The sequence below is a fragment of the Molothrus ater genome, chromosome 3 (genome assembly GCF_012460135.2).
Source record: "Molothrus ater isolate BHLD 08-10-18 breed brown headed cowbird chromosome 3, BPBGC_Mater_1.1, whole genome shotgun sequence".
Classification (NCBI taxonomy): Eukaryota; Metazoa; Chordata; class Aves; order Passeriformes; family Icteridae; genus Molothrus; species Molothrus ater.
Window position 1 is genome coordinate 60238853 of NC_050480.2, and position 26432 is coordinate 60265284.

The following is a 26432-nucleotide window of genomic DNA, read 5'->3' on the forward strand; positions in this document are numbered from 1 at the left end:
CAGCTTAAGCTTCACTTGTGATTCAAGGAATGTTAGAGAATACCGAAACTGAAAAGAAGATTCTATTGGGACCTTTCAGAGCAGCTAATGATTATTAGCTGCAATATCTAATGACCTTTTCTCATTGTGGTCTGTTATACCTTCTCCTGTGCACAGCAGTTTTTATTTTGCTTCCAATCATATTAATTATAATAATTTTTGTCATAGCAACCAAACCTTACAATGTTTTGTTGCTAAGGTGTTTGTTAAAATGAAGATAGAGTATACTTAATTGGGGATTTTTTTATTGTTAAAATGAGAACAAGATACACTTAATTGGATTTTTTTTAAGTTAGTGTGGCTTTAAATGAATGGGGTTTTTTTCCCCCCTGAGTCTTCTGACAAGCTTGGAATCTTCTATTCTGCTGAATATGTAGGTTCATTACTACTTTTTATTTCCTTTAATAAAGGGCAAGATATGCAGAAGAAAAAAAACGAATTTCTTTAAGAAATACTCTACTATTCTCTCTGTTATTATGGAAGTTTTAGAATCTTTTGCTTCTAAGCAAATAGCTCATTTAAGAAGCCTCTTCAAAATTGAGTCAGCCCCATAAAAAAATGAAAAATGTGATTTTTTGGCAAAACCCTGTGGAAAAAGTGGAATACTGGGAACAGTTACACTGACTGTTAGAACTGTCCTACAACTGTTATCCTAGAACTATGCTCCCAACCTTGCTGGGATGGTTACTCTTAGTGGGATATACTAAGTCAGTAATATGGTTTTGGTGGGGTGAATGTTAAGATGCAATTTGGAGAGTAAGGTTTCACTTGTATAAATGGTTATTTCTCTATGTAACTAGTTAGGAAACTTACCTAAATGGAAACCTCTGTCCAGCCTTAGAAAAAAATCGAGGAGGAGTTGTTGTTGTTATTTTGATAGCTATTTCATAGGGGTGATCCTGTTTCATTCCATAGGAGCAGTCTCACAGGAGTGAGATTTTTCTATGGCAAAACAAAAAAGTACATCAAAAGGAGCAGCTGAAAGGTTAAAGCAATTTCAGCTGACATGGACCTACCCTCCTGTGTGAGATTGGTCTGGAAGATAAGCATAAGAGGGCCAAGAATATCCCAACACCACTGAACCCAAAAGCTGCTGTGATTAAAGACCAGAGCAATGGTGATTATTACAAGGAGGAGGAAGATCTTAGAAACAGTGCAAGCCATACCCTAATGACAGTAATAAAAAAGGGAGTGAGAATGTCAAGCAGTAACACACCAGGCCTAAAGGATTAATGACTGAAATAAAAATAAAACCGCTTCTCCCTGCCCCCATCCTGTCCCCCCAACCCTGTTCTCTCCCGTCCTCCATATTTCCTCCTACTTTTATTGCTGAGCACAATTCAATATGGCATGAGATGTCCCTCTGGCCAGTTGGGGTACAACCATCCTGCTCGTGCCCCCTCCAAACCTGCTGCCCACCTGCAGCCTCCTCGCTGGTGGGGACAGAGGGGCAGCAGGAAAGTCTTGATGCTGTGCAAGCACTGCTCAGCAATAACTAAAACATCCCTGTGGTTTCAGCACTGTTTTGGTCGAACATAAATTTTGCAGCATCCTATGAAGAAAATTAACTTCATCCTCTCTAAAACCAGCACATGAAGAAATGTACAAAAATTGAGCATAAGAGATCTTCATCCCCTTCATGCAAATAAATTGTTCTGCTTAGACCTCTGAGCTCACGGAAAGGAGTTATGAGAGGACAAGTGTAAGGATGATTCAGTTGATACTTTTTGAGATTCAATGAGACAAGTTTTGAGTAAAGGTTCTTTGTCAAGACCTAAATTTTCTTGAAGTATATTTAGAAAAAACACAATGTGTAGTTTGTTTGCCTATAAGAAAAATTATGGGTAGGAGTAAAATCTGTGGTCATAGATCAGGAAGGTGAGGGAAAAGCCACTAATAGAATTTCAAAAAGAAATCATCTGGAAGCTCTGCTCTTCAGCATCCTCACAAATGAATTAAAAAATTGATGGTAAAGTAAGAGGTAATTTTTCCCCAGATCATTCAAAATTGTTTTTGGTAGTCTTAAGTTACATTTGAAAGGATGTAGGTAGTCTTAAGATACATATGAAAGCTTAAATAACATTTGGAAGGATGAGAAAGAGATACTCACAAGACTGAGCTAAATAAATTTAATGATAAAAATATTACAGAATCAATTCTACGTTTGAGGAGAAATTCCAACTACTAGCATCTCATGTTGATCATGGATGATGGCAAAGGAACTCGCCAGGAGGAAAAAGCTGTTGGAGGGATTGTGGAATATCGTTGCACTAAAAGGTAATCATAAAGAAAAATAGAACATTAAAAATTTCAAAGAGAAAATTAATACAGAAAGAAGAAATCAGAAAGCTTTTTGGGATTAGTTCTAATAGCACCAGTTTTTGACTGTTCTGAAATGGTACCTGGCATACAGCTAGGTAAACTGTGGTTAAATAAAAGGAAAAGACAGTTTAAGAAGGAAAAACAACTCCCTAAACTTTCAGCATAGGAAAAGAGCCTTCAAGAGCAAGGAAAACAGTGAATATGTGCTTTCATTACATGTATTTCACAACTAGTGGAGAAAAAGGTATTTTCTTGCCATTTATGGTATGTCAGGTGAATACTTTTGTATTTTTTTGTGTAGTATTATACAATGCATAACAATTTGATTCGAGTTTTTTCTATCTATATGCTATTTGTTAACTTTACAGCAATTGATTCACATGTTTATGAAAATTTGTAAAGTTGGTCAAAGTATGAAGAGCAATTTTAGAGTTATATTTAATTTTGAAACTCACATTTTGACAGGAAAAATTATATTTTGTGTCAAGTAAAAAGTACAAGAAGCTTTTGGAGCTTCTGCTTTGGAGAGAACTTAATAGGATACCTGTATAAATTTCTGACACTCTTTCAGAGGCCAGAGAGGCTTATGCTGTAGGTAGTAAAATGATACGAGTTACAATAGTTTAGTGTGCTTTTTTGGCTTTATGCCATTTAGAGGAAAGGCAAAGTTGTCTATTCTCAACCTATTCAGCTTCCATATACTTCAGAAGAAGTTCTAATCTAAAGGGTTCTTCAGATATGAAATGGTGTTCATGTTGCTAAGTGTCACACAGATCCTGATGTTTTTCTTTAGTGCATTAAGAAGATGTCTTCTTGAGAGCTGTAGTTTTTGGTCTTCCATTTTAACCATCTTTCATCCTGAATGGGCAAGCAATAAAATAGAAGTTCTTTATTATTTAGTGTCCTGTAAGTAATCATTTCCAAAAGGAAAAAAATGTATAGTTACCATCATCTTTCTCATTGTGCTCGTATTGACAGCATTTTCTGGCTAAGGAAACATACATCTCCTTAGCTAGGAGATGGAAATCACTGAATTGCTGCTTAAAATGGCTCATGATATTAAAGAATTTTTAGAGCTTGAGATCTCTCCTAATAATCAGAAACCTCTGGATAACAGGTTTCCTTTTTTTTTGGGGGGGGGGGTAGAACCACATTCTGATCCTTTTCTCTGCTTTCTCTGACTGGCATTCATGAATTATATGTGTATGTGAATAAGCATATAGATTTGCAACTTATTTTTCAAAAGAATGTGGAAAAGCAAGCTGCAAGCCAAATATAAAACTATCTAAGTTCCTAGTGTGGACCTTGAATCTACTGCCTGGAAGATGTTCAAGAGAATACAGAACTGAATTCTTCTGAGGGGTGCACTATAAAAAGATAAGAGGCAGTAGTTACAAGTCTGACTGCATGTATGGAAAAAATGAGAATCTAAGTACTGGTGTTACCATTCATGCCAATTTGTATATTTAGTTTTATTAATTTCCTTGTCAGCACTTTGCACACCATCCTGACTCTGTGGATGGAGCACATCACTGGTACATATTTTACAAACACAACTTGTCCTGTGAAATCAAAAGCTAACTCTTGACACCTGGGCAAAACCAGCTGCTCTTAGTTGCAGAGAAAAGACTTGGAGCTTTTGAGGAAAAAGGAATCAATGTGCTCCTCACTGGCACAATGGATTGAAACATAGGCAGGAGGAAAATGATGAAGGCAAAACTCCTCTCTATGTATGGAATGAAAAATTTAGAAAAGAGGCAAGTGCAAAGCACTTCCTGACTCCTAAAAAGCAGAAGTTTACAACAAATATGTTTGAATTGATCACCATAGGAGGTTGCAGAGTATAAGCTCTGTGTGATCTTCATGGGTGGGCTGAAAACTAAACTGCTAGACAGTGCTCTTTGCAGTCATTGACGTATGATGGGTCTTTGATTTGTATAAAATAGATTTATATTTTATTGATTCATAGCAAGCACATTTTATAGCAGCAAGCAGCTTATTTTACAAAGGGAAGATAAGTAATGTGAATGACAGTGAGTAAAAAGAATAATTTCATAAATGTGAGCAGTCTGATATGCCAGTAAAAGAAATGTTTATATGTTTGTTTTCAGTATGTGCTGAAGCATATGCACTGAACTTTCTTAGGTAAGGGGAAACAATCCTAGGTGGGGGGTACTCCAGACAGGTTATGAGCTACTATTTCAAGAAAACACCAAAACCAAAAACTGAACAGAGTTAAGTCGGTTAACTGATGATGTAGTCATTAATACTCATATGTATATTTATAGCACCATAAAAAGTAGATCACTTATAGGTAAATGTTACCAGGTAAAATAATTTCTCTCTTAGATACAGGCATTTTGAATTCATTTGTATAAAAATACCCTTTGTTTTCAAGAATAATTATGTACTTTTGGGAAGGGTTCATGGTCCATGAATATACAATAGGATTCAAGTTTCCTAGTACAGATCATGTACATTCTCTAAGTCTGTTAGCAAAGCAGCAGACCTGCTCCTTTAGCAAGTCCTGCCCCATCTATCAGCAGCGGTGTACAGGGCTGTATTTTCAAACCTTAGCCTGGCAAACTGCTTCCTGTACTGCTGAGACAGTCAGATTTCAGACCTCTCTTGAGAAGCATTGTCACATTTGTTGTATATGAGCATGAAAAACAGATGCAAAATCAGAACAGGTAGAAAAGCCCTATTTGTAAAAAACTGTGTAGTTCCAGAAGGTAGGGCTAGAAAACAAACCAGTGATGGTTGCAAATTTATCTCAGACATGGGCAAAGGATCCTAAGGTTTGACTTGTAAATGGATAAGAGGATAAGTAACTGTGGAACACTGAGGAGGAAGGGGAGAACTTGACCATTTTTTGTGTCATGTCAACAGGTGACACACAACAGCGTAAGACAAGGGGAAAACATGGTTTCAAATCCTTTGACACTTTGCTGTAGTTGGACAAGATTTTTATGCTCAGCAAGAAGCTTCTATTAACAGCACAGGGAAATGGCGAAGAAATGCTTGCCTGCTGTCCAGAAACATTGTGTGAACACAGCTTTTTGTTTCACATATATTTTATTTTGTCTTTTAGAAGTTAATTTAGTGCTTTGTTCTTAGAGAAGTAATTGCTGGATTTGCTGAAGTCAGTTTGTAAATTGGTCAAATTTGCCCTAGTAAACACTGAAGACTTTTTGTTTCAGTGGAGTATTTAGCCACATGTGTTTTTGAAAAGTGGCTTTCAAGTAAATTGGTCTTGCTGGTTGGATCAAAGTAAGGGTACGCTTTTCTGGCAGGGACAACTTTGAAATCAGTTAAGAGACTTTCCCACCTCCCAGGGAGAAAATAGTGTATGGAGTTAAGAAGCAAGATTTCAGGCTTTTTTTCCTAGCTAATATGCTTAATTTTTAGACACAGGCTCCTGCATGAGTGAATGGAAAGGACATTAAAAGGTATTTTCAGATAAGCATGTGAATAAAGAATGGTTGGAGTTGATGATCTCAAGGTCTTTTCAATCCTAAATTGTTCTATGATTCTATTAATTTATTTTTGCTTTAAGTAATTTAAACTTCTGTTCCAAACTTTTGCTGCCAGCTATGGGACACTTTCAACTTCTGACTTTATTTTTACTATACTACCTCATAAATGAATATATTGTTTATGTAGGAAGCTTTCAGGTATCTGTTTGAAAAATATATTAATACCCTTGAATAGAAGCTTCATGGCTTCTTACGAATGAGCTGGAGAACTTTAAATGAAAGGAATCAAATTACTACCCTTGAAACTCCTTTTGGAGGAGAGCAAAATCCTTTTATCCTTTGCAGAGAGGGTGAGAAACAGTGAAAGAAGAGATGGCCGGAAAGACTGGAGAGGGGAAAAAAAGAAAATGATGGTTTGAGAAATAAGATTTTCTTGAAAAAGGAAAATTGCACATCTTTTTTTATGTGTACTCTGACTTGATAAACTGACCAAACTTACAAATGAAGACATCATCTTGAATACAGTGGTTACATTCCTTTTTTTATGGAATGTCCTTTTCATTAAGTGTCTTCCTACAACTGGTTTGGCTAATAATCTATGAAAAAGGGATGCTACCCTTTGGTTTGTCAGTGAAAAGCATTTTGACTTGACCTCATTTTATTGTGAAATCTATTCATTAATGGCCTAGTGGGAAGGTTTGGGTTGGTTTGGGGGTTTTTCCCTTCTTTAGTCTTACTGATCAAAAAGGCAGCTAAGTTAAGAGAGACAACAAATTAAGAATGATGTGAATTCAATATAAAAATTTTCATTTTTAAGTGTGATAGATTTTTTTAAATTTTAGAAGAAATTTTAGTAATTACTTTCATGTAATTTAGTTTAAGTATAAAATTATTTATATTGACCTGTCAAGGTAGCCCTTGTTATAAACTGGGCTATTAAAATGGTGTCTTTCCCAACTTTTACCTAGAAAAGTTTGTGTATGAAGTACGGCATGTGTTTGTCTAGCTACTCTTGTCTGACATCTCAGTAACAGTCTTATTCACGTGTAAATATTGGAATACAGTCCTCATTGGTTAGTTTTTAGAGAGGACATGAAAATTTCTATAGGTATAATATTCCATTCCTTATTTTCACTTTCCTCAGGCTGCATGCACTCAAAAATTAATTCAGCTAACTGCTGTGAGCCTAATTTCACATTGCATCAATTTTAGGAACTCTTGCTGCAGTGACAATTTTTATCTCATCTTTTTGCTTTTTTTTTTTGAAAATGGGAAAACATAAAACCAACCAAACTCAAATCCTGATTATTTCTTTCTGTCTTATCCTTTGATTAGCTTCTCCACTGTTCATTGGGTAGAAAAAGAGTTTGAAACTAAATAAAAATTTAACAACTGAGACTACATAGTAAATATTTACAGTTTTTGATGTATGGATATATAAGACCATGGAGGACGTGCATAGAAGAGCATCTTCAGAATGAACGAGCTATTTTTTGTGTGGTAGTTAATGTAATGTTTTATGTTAGAGCTCTAACATAAGAGGTGCTGTAGTAACTTAATCACACAGAGATGCAAGGGTCTGCTGAAGATAATTGTCTGAAAATAAGCACCCTGTGCCAGTGTCCAAAGCATTCCCTTTAATGGTACTTCTGGATTTTCCCCCTTGGAAATTAAAATGTTTGATGATTAAAAAGTAGTTCTTTTTGTAGGTCATATCTATTTCCATTTCAATTAAGGACTATTCAACTATCACAAGTTTGTGGTAAGGATATATTTGGTTATTTCTTTCAAAATTATCTAAAAGAGCCTTTTAACATATGTCCAACTTATCTATTTTTGTATTTGTTTAACTCATAATAGTAGCAGGAGAGTATTTGAGGCATAGTGAGAGATGCTGCTGAATTTCTGGGTTTTACACTTCATAGAATTGTGCTTTAAAGCCTTGGAACCTAATCACTTTTTTGTTAATAATTGTGTGCCTCAGTCTTCTGGTGTGCATCAAAAGTTTACTTTGCATACAAGATATAAAGTGTTTTCTAGGTTGAAATCAGACATGTCTAAATGTCTAACAATAAATTATTCAGCTTGAATATTATAACCATCTGTTAATGTTTCCTTATACTCAATTGTCATGGTAATAGTATACTTCCTTTTCTACTCTATATTGTGTGTGGATAGAGTTTCTACAGCAAACAGAAGTTTATATTGAAATTCTCTTACAGCGTCTTGAAATCTTCTATGTTGCTAGAGAGAGTGACAATCTAGACAGTAACAGGAAAAAATCCTATGTGCACATGCAGGTATGTGTTAATACCCCGACATATCCATAATAAATGTCTTAGCTCACAATGAAAGCATTTTGTCCTCAGAATTCCATCCTGGATGCAAGATTTGAGGCATTCAATACCTTACAGTGAAATGGCATAAGATGAAGAGGAAGGAGGAAAAGAAAGCATGGCTGTTAGTAAGGGATTGTTCTCCATATCTCTCAGGCACAAGATGAATAGCCCCTGAGTCCCTAGATATTCTGACATCCACTGAATTTATTGTTCTACAAATACCTTGAATTTTTTCACATCCACAGACCTGTTTACAGCACAGAGATGGATCACACAGGTTTTTTTCTTTAGTTTGTATTGTCCTTATTCATCACTTAGTTTTGTCAGGACCGTGATGTTTGACTTTGGTTCTGTGCACAGGATTGACTAAGCTTAAGCCAAGGATAGCCAGATATGCCAAAGGACAAAATGACTATTACTCAATTTGTCGTATCTGCCATTATTAAACAGTAATCACTGTGAGAAAGGGGAACAGAAATGCTTTGAATAGCCCTGTCCTATCACTGTTTACCTTGATTGAAATGGAAGTCTGCTTTGCCAAGGTACACGGTTTATTTCCCATTCTTATTACAGAGGAGAAGCCATCCACTGGGATATCAGTCATTGTAGCTATCAGCAAATGCTGGTAAATTAAAGGTGATCTTTGAATATTTTGTAGTATTTTGGTGTGTTTGCTAGTGAAAAGTTTTCTCTTTGCTGCCTATAAAGGAGCTGGCCATAAAAGTTACCGAATCATATTTATGGCTCTCTAAGCAAGGTCTGCAAAAGTAATTTTAGCAAATGTTATGAAGTAAATTAAAAAGGATAGGTTTTGTGAGGTGTTTGTTTTAAAAATAATTAAATCTGGGTAGATCTTCTGTGCTCAAATATCATGAGTAGAGGTCTTAAGTAAACATGGGTATTGAGTTAAAGCTACTGTTGAATTTGCAGTTTCAGCTTGCTTTTTAGAAGTAATAGTTATGCTGCTTTAGGTGACACATGATTAACTGAACCTCTCTGAGGCATTACACCACCATGACACAAGATATAATCACACCAATTTTCTTACATATCACAAATGCTTCTTATTTAATATTTTATTAGTATTTGGTTACTGTTCATGTTATTTATTATGCATCCTTAGCCAAAGTAGAACTTACCTGACTGAGCAATTAAATTCAAAATTTAATGGTTGTCATTTCAGGCCAGGATAGCTGAGGAGAAAGTGCAGTGGAGGAGACAGCATGTTTCATATGTGAGTGTGTATGTTCTAGTTATCTAGGTATCTAGTTTCCAATAATGGAGCCTTTATCAGCTTTCTGCGATTGGCACACCTCAAGCTTTGGTTAGTGTCAGGACAGGGATTGCCTGAACGCGGCTTACACACTCCACTGAGAGAATATAATTGTTGGTGCTGTATGAACACTGTGGGGAGATGAGATCTGTTTAGAATTCTGGAATCCAAAGAGCTAAGTGTTGTAACTGAAAGCCTTGAAACCTCAGGCTGAGTTTTGGCTGACATGGTTGGCATATCTGGCTTGAAACTGCAAGAAGAGAGGGTCTGAAATGCATGGTTGAGATACTTGGAAGGAAAAAAGAATTCTGTTTATGAATTTTTTTTTTACATATTTCTCTCTCATGTTAAGTTTTGCCTTCACAGACATATGGTCTGTTCATATCAAGCAAGAGTAAAATTTTCCTCTGTGTGTGTGCGAGCACAATTTATATCTGCAGATGAAATGGAAAAATGGGCAAAATAACTTAGAAAAGTACTATCAGCTGAGGAAGTGTTAAAGAAGCAGCAGCAAAAAAAAGTACAGCACTCCAATTTCCAAACTGATTAAAGACAGATTATTGGAAGAAAATCTGAAGAATGTGAACAATACAAATAACTCATGAATTCTGTGACTATTTTATTTCCAAAATTCTTTAGGCACTGGCTCTTGTATTACTAGATGTTTTGGAAGTGAGGTAAAATCTAGGACTACCTGTAGTGCGATCTACAGGCGTTCTGTGTGTGGTTCTTCCTCCCTATTTGGTGATACCCATTTTCATGACAACAGTGGGCACCACCAGACATGCTCATTACACCAGATGTGACAAAGTAATTAGTTGGAGTTTGGAATTTGTGCCAACTGAATATTAGTTTGGTGTCTTTGTTGCCTTGTGATGCCTTGATGCTTGTGTTTCCAGTCTCATAGTTGCATTTACTTAATTTCTGCATTGGCCTTTCAATCTGGTCTTAGATGGAAAATGTTTACTTACCCCACCAGAAGTTCCCCCGCTGTTTTAACTTTGTATTTCAAAAGTATAGAAATAAGTTTGGTTTATAGCTATTTTAGTGTTGGAGGGTGTCAGCAATGAGGAAGCAGAGAATGAGTCTTAAGCATCGTGTGAAGCTCCAGTGCTTACAGGAACAAGAGAAACCTCAGGTAATATCTAAACAGAAGACCTAAAAGAAGATTGTGCTATGGAAGCTAAGTGCACTCAATTTTGGAAGAGAGGACTAAGCTTGTCAGATGAGATGGAAATGAATCTTAGTTTTATTGAGGGATGCAGCTTGGTGATGGTACTTTTACTTTGAAAGATGAACCAAGGAAATGGAATAGCAAAATGATTCTTTTGGACATGCCAACTTTGAAAAGATAGAGAATTAAGGAAGATGGAGCTGTAGTTGCAGGAAGCCTTGTTTTCACATGTGCAAATTGAGTGTATTCTGGGAAGGAGTGAGGGGAGCAAGGTGGCAAATGAGGAGAGAGTCTGGAACACAGAAAGCTGTCAAGAAATGCCTGATAGAAGGGAACATTTTGTTGAGGAAAGGAAAAATGAGGAGAAGTGAAGTTTGCATAAGGAGAATGTTACCTGTTAATTTTTTCCCTGAAATGATATTTATTTCCTAAGAAGGGTATTAGAAAGTCTGACATTGAATGAAAACATTGGAAGTTATTTTAGCATCTCCATGTTTATTTTGGTAGTGTTGTACAAGTTACCTTTGACTTAAGGGAGTGTTTCTTTTACAGAGTTAAGATGAGCTTACTCAGTGTTGTATGTCAAGTGCAGGTATTACACATTGCAATCACTATTCTGTAGTGCAAAGCTGCCAAGAGATCTGGGAAGGAGAGCCTAAAAGTGACATGGAAAAGAGCTGTGTCTGTTTTACGCAAGGGAAACCAGAAAGGAATCTGGTAACTCTATGTGGATCAGTGGAACTTATGAGAATATATTAAAATATTGCTAATTAAAAATGGCATCATGAGTCTGACAGTTTATCAGCAGTCTTTGGATAAACATATTTAATATCTGCTGAGACACAGTGCCCTGTTCATTGTGTGTAATCAATACCTTGTCCAAATTCAAAGTATGTATTGGCTCATGTAAGCACATTTATGCACACGTGTCTATATCAATTACTAAATGCAGAAATATTTTTATATGCTATAAGTGGATTGCTTGTTCTTCTCTAATATCTCATTTGGACACTACGTATATATATATATATGATAATATATATATGTGTGTGTATATATAGTTGAACTTTGTACTACATTTGGGATTGTGATTTTATTAAAAAGATTTTTGGCAATTGATATCCAGAAGAAGTAGTGGAAACAGATCAAGGTTTGTAGTTTTTGACACAGAGATGGATTTTGAATAATTTTTGTAGCTCATGTTTAGAATTGTGAAAATAAATATTATTGCACGTGTATTTAAAATGTGAGCAAAAAGTAAATGTATATTCTATGGTGAACTTTGCTAATTTAAATCTACATGGATTTTCCACTAGGAAACAAAAGAGAATTTGTGACAGGTATTGGCACTGCCTTCTCAGTATTTATTGTGGTAGAGCAATGTACTCTTGGCTTTTGTCTGATATTTGTCTGTGGTTGTTAAAGCTGTGTTATAATGTTGGGAATTTCTTTTGGCCTGTGGTGTTCTGCAAACCTTTGTGAACTGAACATGATGATAATTGGCTGTGACTGCAGAAACCTCAATCTGGTAAGGAGAGAAATCATCATTCCAATCGCAAACCCTAATTTGCTCCCACTTAAGAATTGCCTTTGTCATCTTTTATAAAATGTCATGTAAGTAAAAAGCACTGTGTTGAACATAATCCAGAGTGTTGTGATACAGATATCAACTGGATCCACTGGTGGAATAATGTCCCTGCCGCCTCAGTGGAAAAAAAGGCATTTTAAATATAGGTTATGACTTTCCTTTAATAGCCAGTGGCACAATCTTTAATAACTTACAACGGCTTATGATAATGAACAATGAAGCTTGAGAGCAGAGATTCTAAAATATGTTTGTCTTGGGCTTTAAATTTATCTTAACCTATCTGAAGGTTACTGGTAAGGATGTCCTTCTCTCTTATCTGCTCACTGTAGATAGAAATTGCAATTTTATGAGGTGAAAGGCTAGTACTCATCTATGAGGTCTTTTTCTGCCATTTAATAATCCATCTGTTAGAAAATTATTTTATAGGCATGTTAAAAATATGTGTTTCAAATTAAAAGAAGCTATGGTAAGTTTGCTCTGCTCATTATAAAACCTAAGCTGTTTCAAGAATAGTAATTGCTTGGTGTTTCACAGCTATTTTTCTGACCAATTAAAAAACAACCCAAACAAGTTGGTGCATTATCCTGAGAAAGTTCAAAGAATGTTATTATGAATGATTCTTCGTTGTTTCTTCCTTTTGGGAGACAATATTAATTTGGGAAGTATTTTTGCCTTCCCTTTTCTGCAGAGAAAGATGATACATTCAAGTGCAATGCCAGAGACCAGATACATTACTCATTTTGGTGGGGAAAATTCTGATATAGTTTATGTGGTACATCTAAAGGTCTGCTCAGTATTAACCTTCAGCACTTAAAAAATATAAAATGGATTTGTTTTGAGAACAGAGAGACCCTTTTCTCTTGAATTTGGGATTCATCATTCCTTTGTTTGACTTTTCAGATTAGCTTGTTTGTCAAAGGCCAGTTGAAGTATCAGATGTCTTTGCAGATTGATAGTAGAGGGAAGGTGGAAAGGAAAACAACTAGTAAGACTTTAGTGGATATATTGAAGTTAAGGGTTTTAAGGGAGGACAGAGGAAATTCTTTGCCCCAAGTCTCTGTCTGGTCAATTTTTATCTTTGTGTGATGTGCCTTACTTGACTTGTCAGTAACTTGTCTTCTCTGCTTTGATCCAGTTTCATTTGTTGAGCTCCTTAATGGTGTGTAACTCCTTCATACTTCTCCCTGCAAACTGAGAATATAAGCTGAATACCTTTAGCTTTCTACTCCAAATTAAATTTAAGAAATTACAATGATTCTGTATTTAATTCTTTTACTGTTAATGATGTAATGCATAAAAGCTCTAAAAATATCCCAGAAAAATATACCTGGAGAATCCCTTCTGAGTTAATTTAACATATTGGTCACTGCTGGTGGTGGGGAAATGTAGATCTGGTATCATTCCTGACTGATGTTTATCTACTTAGCATCACAGACAGATTTCACAGCTATTGCTTTTGCTGCTTCATCTTTATTATCTTTTTTACTACCTTTACTGTGCTGCAAAATAAATATTTCACTGTCACAATCTCAAATACAAGTTTCTGCTCGGAGTAGGAAATTAGGTAATTAATCTGACTTGTCTGATTTCCTTAACCAAGGCATGTGATATTATGTATAACCAAGTAGTAGTGACAGTTTAAATGGTTACAATGTTCCTGGTCTAATGTTTTCAGAAGTAGGAAGATAATATTCAGAAACACTCATTGAAATTACATCTTAGTATCTGGAGGCCTGCCATATCTGGTATTTAGAGACCTTTTCAAGGTCTTTCTCTTAGTAGCTCTCTTTGTAGCTCTCTAGGTAGTCTAAGTGAAGGCAAAATCATCAAAACTTGGTCCCAAGTGTACACCCTAGATAAGACATGTACAAGGATGTCAGTTAATATATTTTGAAAGATTCAGCTAGTTTTGTTTGTTTAGGGTTTGTGGGGTGGTTTTGGTTTTGTGTTGAGTTTTTGAGTTTTGCTTTTTTTTTTTTTTTTACTTCACAAAAATTTTAGAGTGAAAAGCTGTGGGTACCATTGTGTATCTGTGGAGCTGTATTTTGGTTTTGTTTGTAAAGGTATGTCAGTTTATGGAGACAGAGACAAAACTTTAGGCTCTTTCTTCTTCAGGGTCTCAATTTCAATGTATCATGCTCTCAAAAACCACCTGGTTCTTCTGCTTTTTCATTGACAAATATGAATTTTGTAGGCTTTGCTGTCACTTTACCAACCATGAGGAATTAATTTCTTTCAATTGTAGTAGGAATAAAAAATAAAGGTGTTGAATCAGGTATTAGGTGTGGCTTGGGGTTGTTTTTCTTTTCTAACCCTATGTGGAAATTTTTCTGCTTACATTAAAGGTGCAGCCTGTCAAACTGATTTGTTCAAAGCTAGTGTGGAGCAATAAAAAATGCTTAACAAAGTTTAGCTTGCATTCCTTTGCTTCACTGTGACAAAAGCCATTTTATACTTGATTTCTTTGCAGTAATGTGCTTCTGGAGAACTTGCTTGCGTTGCCTTTTCCATGCAATTGTTTTACCTGTAAATTAGGGCCTTATGATTATCCTTGATAAATATATGGATTTGCTGGGTCTGTGGTTACTGCTGATAAAACTGTCATCATTTAATAGACTGTAATGACTACCCTCTTAAACTTCTGGTCCATTAAAACAAAACACAGAAAAACTTTGAGATACAAAAAAAAGAAAGAAGAAAGTATCAAAAAAGCATAAAAGATAATTTATGGAGTCAGCTCCATAGTTCAGGGTAGTGTGATCATTTAGGTTTGGATTCTCACATGGAAATATGGGAATTAACACAATAGATTTTGGTCCTTATGTTATAAAAAGACTTGTTTATTCTTATGTCAGTATTCATCAGTGAAGTATTTGGAGCTCACCCTACAAGTGCCAAGGGTAGGGCAAGGCTGTTGGAAGTTCATTGCATTGTCCCTTGAATGTGTCTCTACTTCTCTGTGGCTAAAAATGATTGCTGGAGAACCTTTTACAGCTCAAAACTTTGTTGATGGATGATTGTATATTTTTACTAGGTTATTAGGGGAAGGGGATAGCAAATCTTTCCAGATGACTTATTCAAATAGTGCTTCCATCATGCCACAAATGATTCATAGGCAGGAGTAATCATAAAACAGGTAGGTGTTAGTTGGTAGCCAGCATTCTGGCAGAATACATCTAGTAAATATTAAAATTGTAAAATGCATACATGAAACATTTCAATTAACACTTTCTACAGAGAAAAGGATTATATTCAATCCAACCCATAGTGAGTATCGGGAAGATACACAGTCAAAACTGAACTGAAGCCCTTCTGTTTGATGTAAGTGAAATAAAACTATTTTGTAGGACAACAGTTTCAGAAAATAGAATGGCCAAAGTTGAAAGGCACCTCTGTGGGTTATCAAGTCCTGCTCAAAAATTTTCCACGTGATAGGGAATTCCCAAAGGCCATTGAAAGTCAAAAAGGACTGACCTCTGCTATAGGTTTGGAGAAGTGGCATTATGCCAAGCTTGCATTCCTGCATTTTCTGGTAGCTACCCATGTTCCAAAGGACTGCTTCTGTGCTACTGGGAAGAGTTTCCTTGAACTTTTAGTCTATCTCAAAAATAAGCAAAGAACTGAGTATTTCATATGGGTTCTTAACTTGTCTCTTACTGCTGCTCTCCCAATTTTAGCCTTTAAATGTCATGATTTACAGTGTTATCATTATTTTGTTGCCCATGGTTAAAAGTCATGCTTTTGTACACGTCATTACTGTTATTTTAAAAATCTCAATCATGTAAGAGCTTTCACCCTTAAATGTTTTGGGTTTTTGATGATCTGGTGTTTATGGGCTATGTAAGTATGTTTTTTCTTTAAGTTCTTCAGTCAGTCAAGAGCAGGGTGGGATTTTATAGAACTGTAAGTATTCCCACATGATAAACTACTACTGCTCCAAAGCCAGCGTAGCTGTAACTCATCCATGTGTGGTGCTTCATCCAGATATTTTCTAGGAGGAGTCTAGAAATATTTGGTATAAGTAACTTTAAAGAAGTAAGCAAAGATAAATGCAGAGATGTGACTTTCTTTTTTTTCTCTCTGGTGTTCACTCTGTTACTAACACAGTGGTTTCCAGGGTCACTGAGTCTAATTGCTAGCTTTTCCTGCCATCAGGCAATTGTCATACAGGTCCTTCCAAAGGCTTATTATACTTCATATTAATTATCTGTTTTGCTGGAACATGTATCTTGTTTGTGGAAGTAAAATATTGTTATTAGCTCTCATCATGTTTGAATTTTTTTACCCAACAAAACCTAACCTACAGTTCTTGTTTCACACAAAGAGATGATTTTACACTTGTGGCTTTGTTTTTTGTTTGGTTTTTTATTTTTTTCCTCAGGGATTGAATAGATAGCTAGGTCACTTACCACTAATAAATTGTTTAAAAGTTCACCCTTAGGACCCTTTGGAGGCATGTTTTTTGTGTGTGATTGTTCACCAGAGAGCATGAACTGAGATGCATCTTAGAGTACAGATTTCCCTACGTCAAGTGAAACCTGAATGCAACTTTAGGGATGAGAGGAGTTATGAATGTCAGGGTTCCTTGTAGGTGACTCTGAGATGGTCAAAATCTGAGATGACCAGCTGAGCTGGATACCAGTGACAAGATAGCCTTAACTCCTGTGGTTTCCAATGCCAGAAGGTGTGTTATTGAGGGAAAAAGAAGTAATTGGGTGTTAGCTGGCCTGGCAGACTTGAGATTCCAGAGTTTTCACCCAAGTGTTTGATTTGCTGTGCTAAAGTTCTCTTGGGTCATGTCAGCTGCAAAGGCTGCCTCACAGGATTACTTGAGCATTCAAGTGGAATTAATTATGTTTTCATGATTTCTAAATTAGTTCAGCAAAATTGTCTCTAACTCTCACAAGGGAAATGCTTTTTATTATGTCAACAAAAGTTAGATAAAATTTCTTTAGCTGCCCCTTTCAGCTAGCTTCCATTAAGCGTTGTCTTTTGTAACATGACACTGTTTTGATGTTTATATTAATTTTTCGTTTCTTGGTAATTAAAACCTTTGATTGTGTTTTAAAATGCCTTTAACACTGTGAAAGTATTGAATAGGGCTAGAAACTTGTCAGTGAATAGGATTTGTTACTGTTTTATATATAATTGGTCTTGCTCTGCATGGCACTTCATCTGCAGAGAATTATTTTACTGCAAAACAAACTTCTATGTGCTGTTTAGCCTTTATTAATTCTATTGCAAGTACTAGGTAGAGTATATCTGGAATACCCTACTGTGCTGTTACAAAACTTAAAAATAATGAAAGAAAGAGGTGTGTATGAAGTAGAAAATAAACTTTAATTAAAGTTTTATTTTTATATTCTTATGAAAGACTGAAGTTTTATTTCTGGTGAGGTTAATATAACACATCTGGTGAATTTCAGTGAAGTTGATAAAACTTCACTGCTTCTTTTGGTTTGATTGGGGTTCTTTGTTTGTTTTTTGTAGTTTGTTTTTCAGTGGTTTTGGTTGTCTTTTTTTGTGCTGTACTCTGGTTTTACAGATGTATCACAGATGGTTTATCACAGATGTATTAACTTCTGTCTGCATACAGCTCTCTTGTACACCTTTCCACCAAGCCCTGGAATTCATCCATGTACAAGTTGGATTTCAGATAACCTAGCTAGTAGAGGTCCTACTATGCCTGAAGAAAAGTATGTTGTAGGTTGAATGCTTTATGGAAATTACAGTATCTAAATTTTTCCTTTTAAAAACTTCTTTAGATTTCCATCTCCAATTCTTCTTCATCTCTCCCTAATTAGGTGTATTAGAGCCTAGCAGGAAAAAATTGCCAATGAAGCACTACATTTCTGTTGTAACTAAACCTTTTAATCCTGACTTTTCTCTAAATGATGCATTGTTTTCTATATATGATGATGAGGCAGGACTGATGTCAAAACTGGGACATTGTACCCCCTTCACTACCATGACTAGGTCAGAACTAGTCAAGTGGAGAAAGGATAAAGAAGGTCTCCAAATTGTACTTAAAACACCATTCTTGCTGATGTTTATTGCTTACAAGAAAACAGCTTTTACAAAACTTAAGAAGAATTGTATTCCTAAGGGTAGGCTTTGGGCTACAGAATTTTTTCCCTCTTTCCTGACTACATTAATTGACTAGGTATGCTTTGGGAGTGCTTGTTTTGACCAGTGCCTCAAATGAGCTAATGATGATGGTACATAAACGCTTGGATCCTGACAAGAGTTAAAAATTCAGTGAGGCCAGTCCTTAAGAAGTACATTTCTTATATTCCTGCAAGTGCAGGCTTAGCCTTTGTGATGATTACAGGATGCATTGTTAGGGCTGTGAAGCAATGTGGAGGTTGAAGTGTTTCTTAAGCATTAAACTTCAATAACTAAAGGGCCTGTAGGAGTTTCTGATGTAATAATTACTACTTTTTCCATCACATTAAAACACTGTTGAGTATTTAAATTGGTCAAAAAAGTTTATTTCTGGAATAATATTAGATAAATAGTGATTGTCATCTTTTGGATTTTAGAGCTGTGACATGAAAAGGTATGTGTTGTTTTCCAGTGTCTAAACCAAAACAGCTTTCTTTTTTTTTTTTATTTTTATTTTGTTCTTATCATTTTCACACCTAATTTTTAGCCCTTTACAGATGACAAGTATATAGGTAAGAGTGATGTGATTAACAGAATCTAGATCTAGTTAGATTTCCAAATATCCCTCTGCACAATCTTATGGTGAAGCCAAGCTGCCATTCTATGAGATACTTCCTTAGATACAGAATTGTGTCATCATGTTCATATGGGACCAGAGTGGGTGCCAAAAAACAGTACAAACACAGAAGTTTGTAGGTAAAAGCTGCACTGGAATTGCAAGGACAGTATGTAATTATGAGATCCTGCAGAAGGACTCGCCAACTGAGAGTGATTGAGAAATAAAATGACAGGCACATTTTAGTGTTGATAATGAGATATAAAAAAATGCACACTCCATAAAATCTAAATTTCACATAGAGAATGATGGACTCAGTTGAAGCTTGCCATTTCCACTCTGTAGCAAAATCACAGGGTTCATAAAAACATCAGCATAGAGCCCAGTGATGGTCAAAAAAAGCAAATAAAGTGTTAAGAATGGTTAAATAAGTTCAGTATAAATTAGGTAATGGTGTTAAGCTGTTGAATAAATTATGACTCACCCATATTTTGATTACTGTGTGCCAGCTCTGCTCTCGTTATCTTCAAAGAATATATTGTTGTTAGAAAGAGCTTTAGAGAGAAGGATGAGCATAATCAAAGAAAAGGGGATGGTTTTTATATGAGTTTGGCTGAACAATCTGGGACTCTTCAAATTTGAGACAAAATTACTTTTGCATATACATTTGGGATATATACTAGAGGTTTACAAAGTTGTGAATAATATAAAAGGCTGGCTGGGATCAATTTGTCACTGATTTGGTTCATTAAATGAAGTCTGGTATAAACCATACAAGTGGAAAGGTCTCTTAATGCTGTCAATAGTAAACCCGTGGATTTTTCCAAATAGCACTGTGTTCACTAAAAGCTTGCATGGTTTTAGGGAGAAAATGGGCCAGTATATGGACAAGAAATACATTAGGAATGGCTAAATACATAGGAGTGTGTTCAGTTCAGGGAGTTCTGACCCTGGATCTTAATTTGTGTCTGAATGTAGGTATACTTCATAAACAAGGATATGCAATTTTATTTGGAGAAGCAAATGACTTTTTGTGTATCATCTTGGAACTATGTAGAAGATTCTGGGATCAATCTCATTCCCTTGAGTAGCATTTGAATTACCTGAAATATTCAGCACTTCCCATTCTCATTCATTGTGTCAGTTCTAGTACAAATGAGACAGGATAGTTGTCTCCATACCCCTGCTCTGTGCCAGCCCAATTCATGCCCCAGAAACAGTTTCTCTCTCTTCTCCATTAAAGAAAGTGAGCATCTCTCAGAAGTGCACTATATGGGCATGCAATTAAATTGTAATAAAGGAAGGACATTTATGGTTGCACAGACAACTAATGTTTTCTGGCGAGAGTGATAATATGAATTTTTTTTTCAACTAAAACAGAAGTGTTGAAGCTATTCTTTCTAGGACTGCAAACTGAATAGCAGTGCAGGTGAAGTGCAGGATTCACTCCCAGAGACTTGTGTCTTATTAGGGTAAGCCCCCTCTGGTGAAAGCAATGGCTCAGCAGTCTGTTTTTTCTCAAGGTGTTTGTGTATTTGAGGAAAAGAACTACCTCAGATTCTTGCCTGACTTGTCAGCATTTTGAACTGCTGTTTTCACCTATGCATGCAATTGCCTTTTTCCATTTCCCATTTTAAATATGAACAGATGTTATCAAATTAAAGCCTGATAATAATTTTTTAAACTGAGCAGCATTTTTACTTTATTTTATCCATAGTTATGAATGTTTCATAGTTGTATTTCTGCCAATTATGAATATAAAAAATGATACTATATATATGAAATATCAGCTCTCTAATATGTCTTTTTAATTATTGTATTTTTCTTTTTCTTACCTTGTAAACCATGTCCCTTATAGCTTTGCATAAACTTCTTGTCTTTCTGTGTTTCTCCATGTTTTCTGGAGGTTTTTTCTGTTACTTTTCTTTTTCTCATGGTTCTCCGTGTCTTTTATCTTTCTATTTGCTGTGGATTTCTCCTTTTCTGATAGCTTCCTACTCCTGCAGGGTGGAGATTACTAAAAAGCATCTAGCAGACGGGAAAAAAAAATTGAAGTAAATTAATTCCCAGCAGTATCCCAAGAAATGTGGCTTTCTGACTGCCAGTGTAAGAAGGTATCAACACACAGGAGAAGGACACTTATATAGCCAGAGCTTTCCTGAGAATTGGATCTAAGTTATTTCCAAGTGAATCCATAACAACCCAGTTAGAATGAGGTGCAAATTTAGTTCAGTTCTTAGCATTGGTGTGAAAATTTCTTAACTAGACTTTGAGAAACAATGGGCTTTCAGAGTTTGTGTATGTTATAGAACTGTATTGTGCTTTAAAGAAACCAGTCTGTCAGAAGGACTTTAAATATGTTTCTTTCTTACTGAGTTGTTTTCCATACCATGCAACCATTTAAGTAAAGAAAAAGATGATAATCCAAACTATTAAAGAAATAAAGATAGTCATATTGATGTTTGTTACTGGGAACAAGTGCCAGCTCTCTGAAAATGCCTGAAGAGTGGGTAGACATTGTCAAACAGTGCTCTGGTCAGAAAGGTCAATGGACAAGGCACACTATGAAAGTAGGACTCCCAGACACTAAATTAATATCCATCATGCTGCTGTTAGCCAAGGCAGGAGCAAGAGGCAGAGAATGAAGTGGTTCTTGTAACTAAATTCCATTTGGGTGCAAATAAAATTAGAAGAAAAAAAAAAAGAAATTGGCTAGAAGTGCCGTCTTAGCAAGAATGTCTGGAGAAACTGGAAGAAGGATTATAGTCCAGGGCTATCAAAATATACATTCCCCACAGACATCTTCTTTCTGCAGTCAAAGCACAATTTCAGGAACTTGCTGAACCACCACCAAGCAATTCTTTGTTATTAACTGCCCATTTGGGGTGGGAGAAGACACTGGATGTGAAGACAGTGTCTTCTTTTTCTTCATACATAGGAATTTCCTCACTGCCTTGCAAGAAGGAAGAATGAAGTTAATGACAACTGCATAAATCTCATGTCACAGCTGTTCATTTTGTTGCCACTGCGGAGTGCCGCACTATTGCTGTGTTTTCCTGTGCAACTGAGCTGCAGAAGTTTTCTTCCTGTGAGCCCCAGGAAGAAAACAAATTTTCTTAAAATTGGTTGATCACCTGTGTGATGTGATGCCTAACCTGTCTGAAAGTCATGGCATTTTTTCAGAATTGAATCATGTTTGCACATTTAGCTGAGATAAAGCAGTATGCAGTTAAACATGTATTTTTCTGGTGTGCTATGTGCAGCAAATCCAAAGCAAGCCATGTATATGAATGGTAGGGAGCTGCACCACACTGACTAATAAATATTCCATTCAGTTGTCAAACCTTGTAGGAACTTCAACTAAATGAAAAAGGCAACGTGTCTTATATCTACACGCTTGCCACCAGGGGAATTCTGTAGAAATGAGTGTTGTAAACATTTTTTCTTTCATTTTGACAGGTAATATTTGAAGCTGAAGTCTCAGATGGAAGAAATGGCTACATTGCCATTGATGACATCCAGGTCCTGAGTTACCCTTGCGGTAAGTAATGATTAAGAGCTGCATTTTTCTCTGTCTTTTCAGGACATATATGATATTGCTGTGGACTGCTCAGTTTTCATCACTTGATCACTGATATTTTTTGTTGTTTCAATAGTATTTTTGTTGCAGCTTCCAGGAAGAAATGTGATTGCAATAGTGATTTACCTGGGTGAAATATTTTTCTGCCAGAAGTAAATTATACAGGGATTAAAAAAAAGGGCATTCTTCAAAGTCTTTTCACTCATACACAGTTGGTGTGTATAATCAAAATGGGTTTTAATGTTAATGCATATACTCACTGATTAAAGAAAACTGAATTGGCAGATGCTTGTAGGAGGTTCATCAGATTTTATAACCCTTTTTTCTTTTTTTTTTTCTAAACAGACAAAATAGATTAAAAAAAAGAAAAAAAAAGACTTCTGGCTGTTGAACTACTGAGAGATTGCATTTTCTTTATTGTTTTGTGGACAGGCTTCAGGCATTTATGTTTGCCTTTCCCTGCTAATCCTGGGGAATAATTGCATACATGCAAACACAAGTTATGACAATGAGAATATTCTACGAATAAAAGGTTGTGAGGAAGAAATTGTTACTGTGCATTTCTAGCACTTGTTATCAAAATTTTTTGCAATGTCTTTCTGTTTAACTCTTCTCATCTTCCCCTAGACATACCCTCTCTAAAATATGATTTCATTCCAATGTACCACATGGCTGATAATTTAATTGCTTTATGAAATGACCAGGACATAACAATATCCTGCTCCAACTTTGCAAAATGATGCCAAATAATAAAGTTCCAATGGCAGCCTCACATCCTGTTTTCTTCTACTCCAAACCTTTTAAAATCGTAGCTCTTGGGAGCTACCAGGCTTACAGGGTATTTGAGTGAGTTACCTTTTTAATATTTCAGCCATCCCAGCTATCTGATGCCTGTTCTCAGCAAAGCTCTGCTTGGATTCAATATCTGGCTTTCATATGTATTTTCCTCCTCTTCTTTGTGTTTTGTTTTGAAATGCCAAAACAAAAGGCACTCGGATACAGTCATCCCGCACATTATCAGTATGTTACGGTATTCAGACAAGCTCTTTTTGTTACTGATGTTTAAACCCTGTTTGTTCCAATTTAATGTTTTTTCCTGTGCATCATGTTTCTTTAGTAAGCACAAAGAACAATTCAACTACTGTTTTCTTTAGTTGTTCTTGGGAAGAAGGTGGGTGAGCTGCATAACGCTCATTCCTCAAATGTTTCTGTTGGCTTTTGTAGGTCTAGTAAATCCTTCAGGTGGTTGTGCCACTGAGATTTCCTACAGCCTTTCTCAGTATATTTGTCAGCTCCTGAAATATTATATTCAATGCCATAAGTGGTTTTGTTTTCCAAAACAAGAGCTCTGAGTTGCATTGCAAATAACATAAGCAGTATCTATTTGCTTGAGTGGTATGCTGCTAATAGGGTTTTTCTCAGTATGATGGATTTCATAAAGTCAAAAGTCTTTGGGATAATTCTTGTCAAATGCTGCTGACATTTTGGCACCTGATCTCCTTCTTTTGGCTTCTATTTTAAAAAGACTTTATTGTAACACATGTATAACATAAAGTTAGTAGAATCACCAGGGGAGAAGAGGAAAGACTGAAAGCACTTCTCGAATGCAGATGAGACAAATAATATTCTCTTCTGTTTCTTTTTTAGCCAAAGATTGTTAAAACATGGAGGTTGAGGGAGATAATAATGTTTCTGGCACCTTTATTTTTTTATAATGACTTTTATTTGTAATTTTTGTTTTCCCCCTCTACAGATAAATCTCCACATTTTTTGAGGCTGGGGGATGTAGAGGTCAATGCAGGGCAGAATGCTACATTTCAGTGCATTGCTACAGGGAGAGATGCAGTGAATAACAAGTTATGGCTCCAGGTAAGGCTAACTCATGCAAGTCTGTTTGGCTAGAGGACAAGCTATTTTCTGGATATGAAATGTTTAAAATTCAAAGCCTTTTATTTTTCTGCATGTAAAATATGTAGTTTAAATGGAATTTTATGTCTGTTCAATGGAGAAACTTGTAATCAGTTTTGCAACGTTGTAAAGCTTTGATTAAAAATAAGAGCTGGTGTGGGTGCTGGGATAAGTTTGGTCCTTAAAGGCATTGTGTGCTTTCTCTCATTGTAAATCAACTCCTCTGTTTAAAAATGTACTATTATTAAATGCAGATAATTGGCATTTAGGATCTAGTAATACACAGATGTAACAAAGCTGTTGTGAATTTTGAGGACTTTTTAATCACATAAATTACCTGTCTAAGCAGGTGGCTGGAGAGATGTGGCTGCACTTCTGTGTGCATATCAGTTTCACTCAGTGGCACATTAATGGAAGAGCCTAAAAGGACTGCTGCACATCCTTTTTCTCTGTCTCCACAATAGGAGGAACTTTAACTTTTACCCATTTATGACTGTGAATAGTATGTATGTCAGAATTTAAGAGATGGCTCTAACCAGAATATAACCCTTCTTACTATGAAAGGAAAAAAGAAATGAACACCACCATCCTCCAAAATACCCAGTCTGCTCTGTATTATGGCAATGAGGTTCTTACACTTAAGACCACTGGTTGAGTAACATAATGGCAAAGTTTCCAGTTGCTCTTAAAAAAATTAAATTTTACCATTTAAAAAGGATTTTAAAAAATCACTTAAGTGGTACATGTACAACTTCTGTGCATTCTTTAGTTTAAATGTAAATCTTAAGCACCAACATCCCTTTAGAATGGTTTCTAAATATATTCTCTAAAACTTTATTTTCCTATAATATGTATTACTGTTTATTTTCAGAATTAAAATCTATGTAATTTTTGGGAAACATACTTTTAAATTATCTATAATCAGAACTTTAAAAATATGTTTTTTTTACCAAATATATTTTGAAGTGAACTACCATCAGTTATTTCAGCTTAATTTCTGTTTTAATAGTGGAGGTGATGAACCTTGTCTAGCTGTTGCATATAGGCATGTGATAAACTTGAAATTTTAAAGAGATTTTTTTAAAAGATGATTGAAAAATCTGATATGCAAATGATATTATCAGACAAATATGCTGCAACATTAAAAAGGAACACAAGCAGTAACTGCATTGCATTTAGTGAAAAGGTATCACAGCAGTAGGAATGATTTGTACTCCATGTCTTTGAGCAGTAATTTGTTTAAATTGAGTAAACATGTAATGCATTCATTCAGAAAAAGCAGCTTGATTTCAGAGACTTGCCAAATAGAGCACACAAAGCACAAAAAATGAAACTGGCCTGGGTTTTGCTATATCCAAGGCAAGACAATAGCACGAGGAGCATTCCAGCAAACCTGTGAAGCGCCACTTGCAGTTGATTGTGGGTCAGAAAGACGCAGTAGAGACAGCCAGCTGGAAATCTTCCCTTTCACTCACTCCTTGGAGGCAGATAACTCTGACAGATTATCCTTTCTAACTTTCACTCCCTGGAGAAGCCCAACTAGCAGCCAGATCAACTCAGAAAACATATGTTTTGTCCCTCCATATGCTTCATGGGTAGTTTATTTTTGTGTGCGTGTATATGGATCACAGATATGATAATCTCTCACAGTGTGATAGATGAAGTGCTTTAGAGGTTATAACTGTGCTTGCCTGGGCTTGTGAAGTGCCCTGATACTCTTGAAGATACCTTGATACTTGAGCTTCTGTTCTCTTTCTTTTTCTCTTGTAAACAGTCATGAATTTTCATCAGTTTAAGGGGGACTTTTTCTCACTCATCATTCCACCTCAGCAATCCTACTTTCCCAATATGTGTGAATTGGCAACCTTCCCTATATGGATACTTTAGATTGCACTCAAAGTTACTATTGTTGTACATAGCTAATAGTGAATTTACTCCTTATCCTTAAAAGCTGGCATGGATATGTTTGGCCTCATGAAACGTTGGAGTGTAATTTGGGAAAGGTTCGCTTT

The 26432-nt window shown here is 35.8% G+C and overlaps 1 protein-coding gene across 13 annotated transcripts in view; it reads left to right on the forward strand.

Annotated features, from left to right (window-relative positions):
* PTPRK (protein tyrosine phosphatase receptor type K) overlaps nt 1-26432 on the forward strand; it is a 380751-nt gene that overhangs the window by 151306 nt on the left and 203013 nt on the right. For all 13 annotated transcript variants that reach the window (XM_036404523.1, XM_036404525.1, XM_054514201.1 and 10 more), the window contains exons 4-5: nt 22392-22473; nt 24266-24381. In XM_036404523.1, the coding sequence (XP_036260416.1) occupies nt 22392-22473; nt 24266-24381 (198 nt within the window). The remainder of the gene's footprint in view (nt 1-22391; nt 22474-24265; nt 24382-26432) is intronic.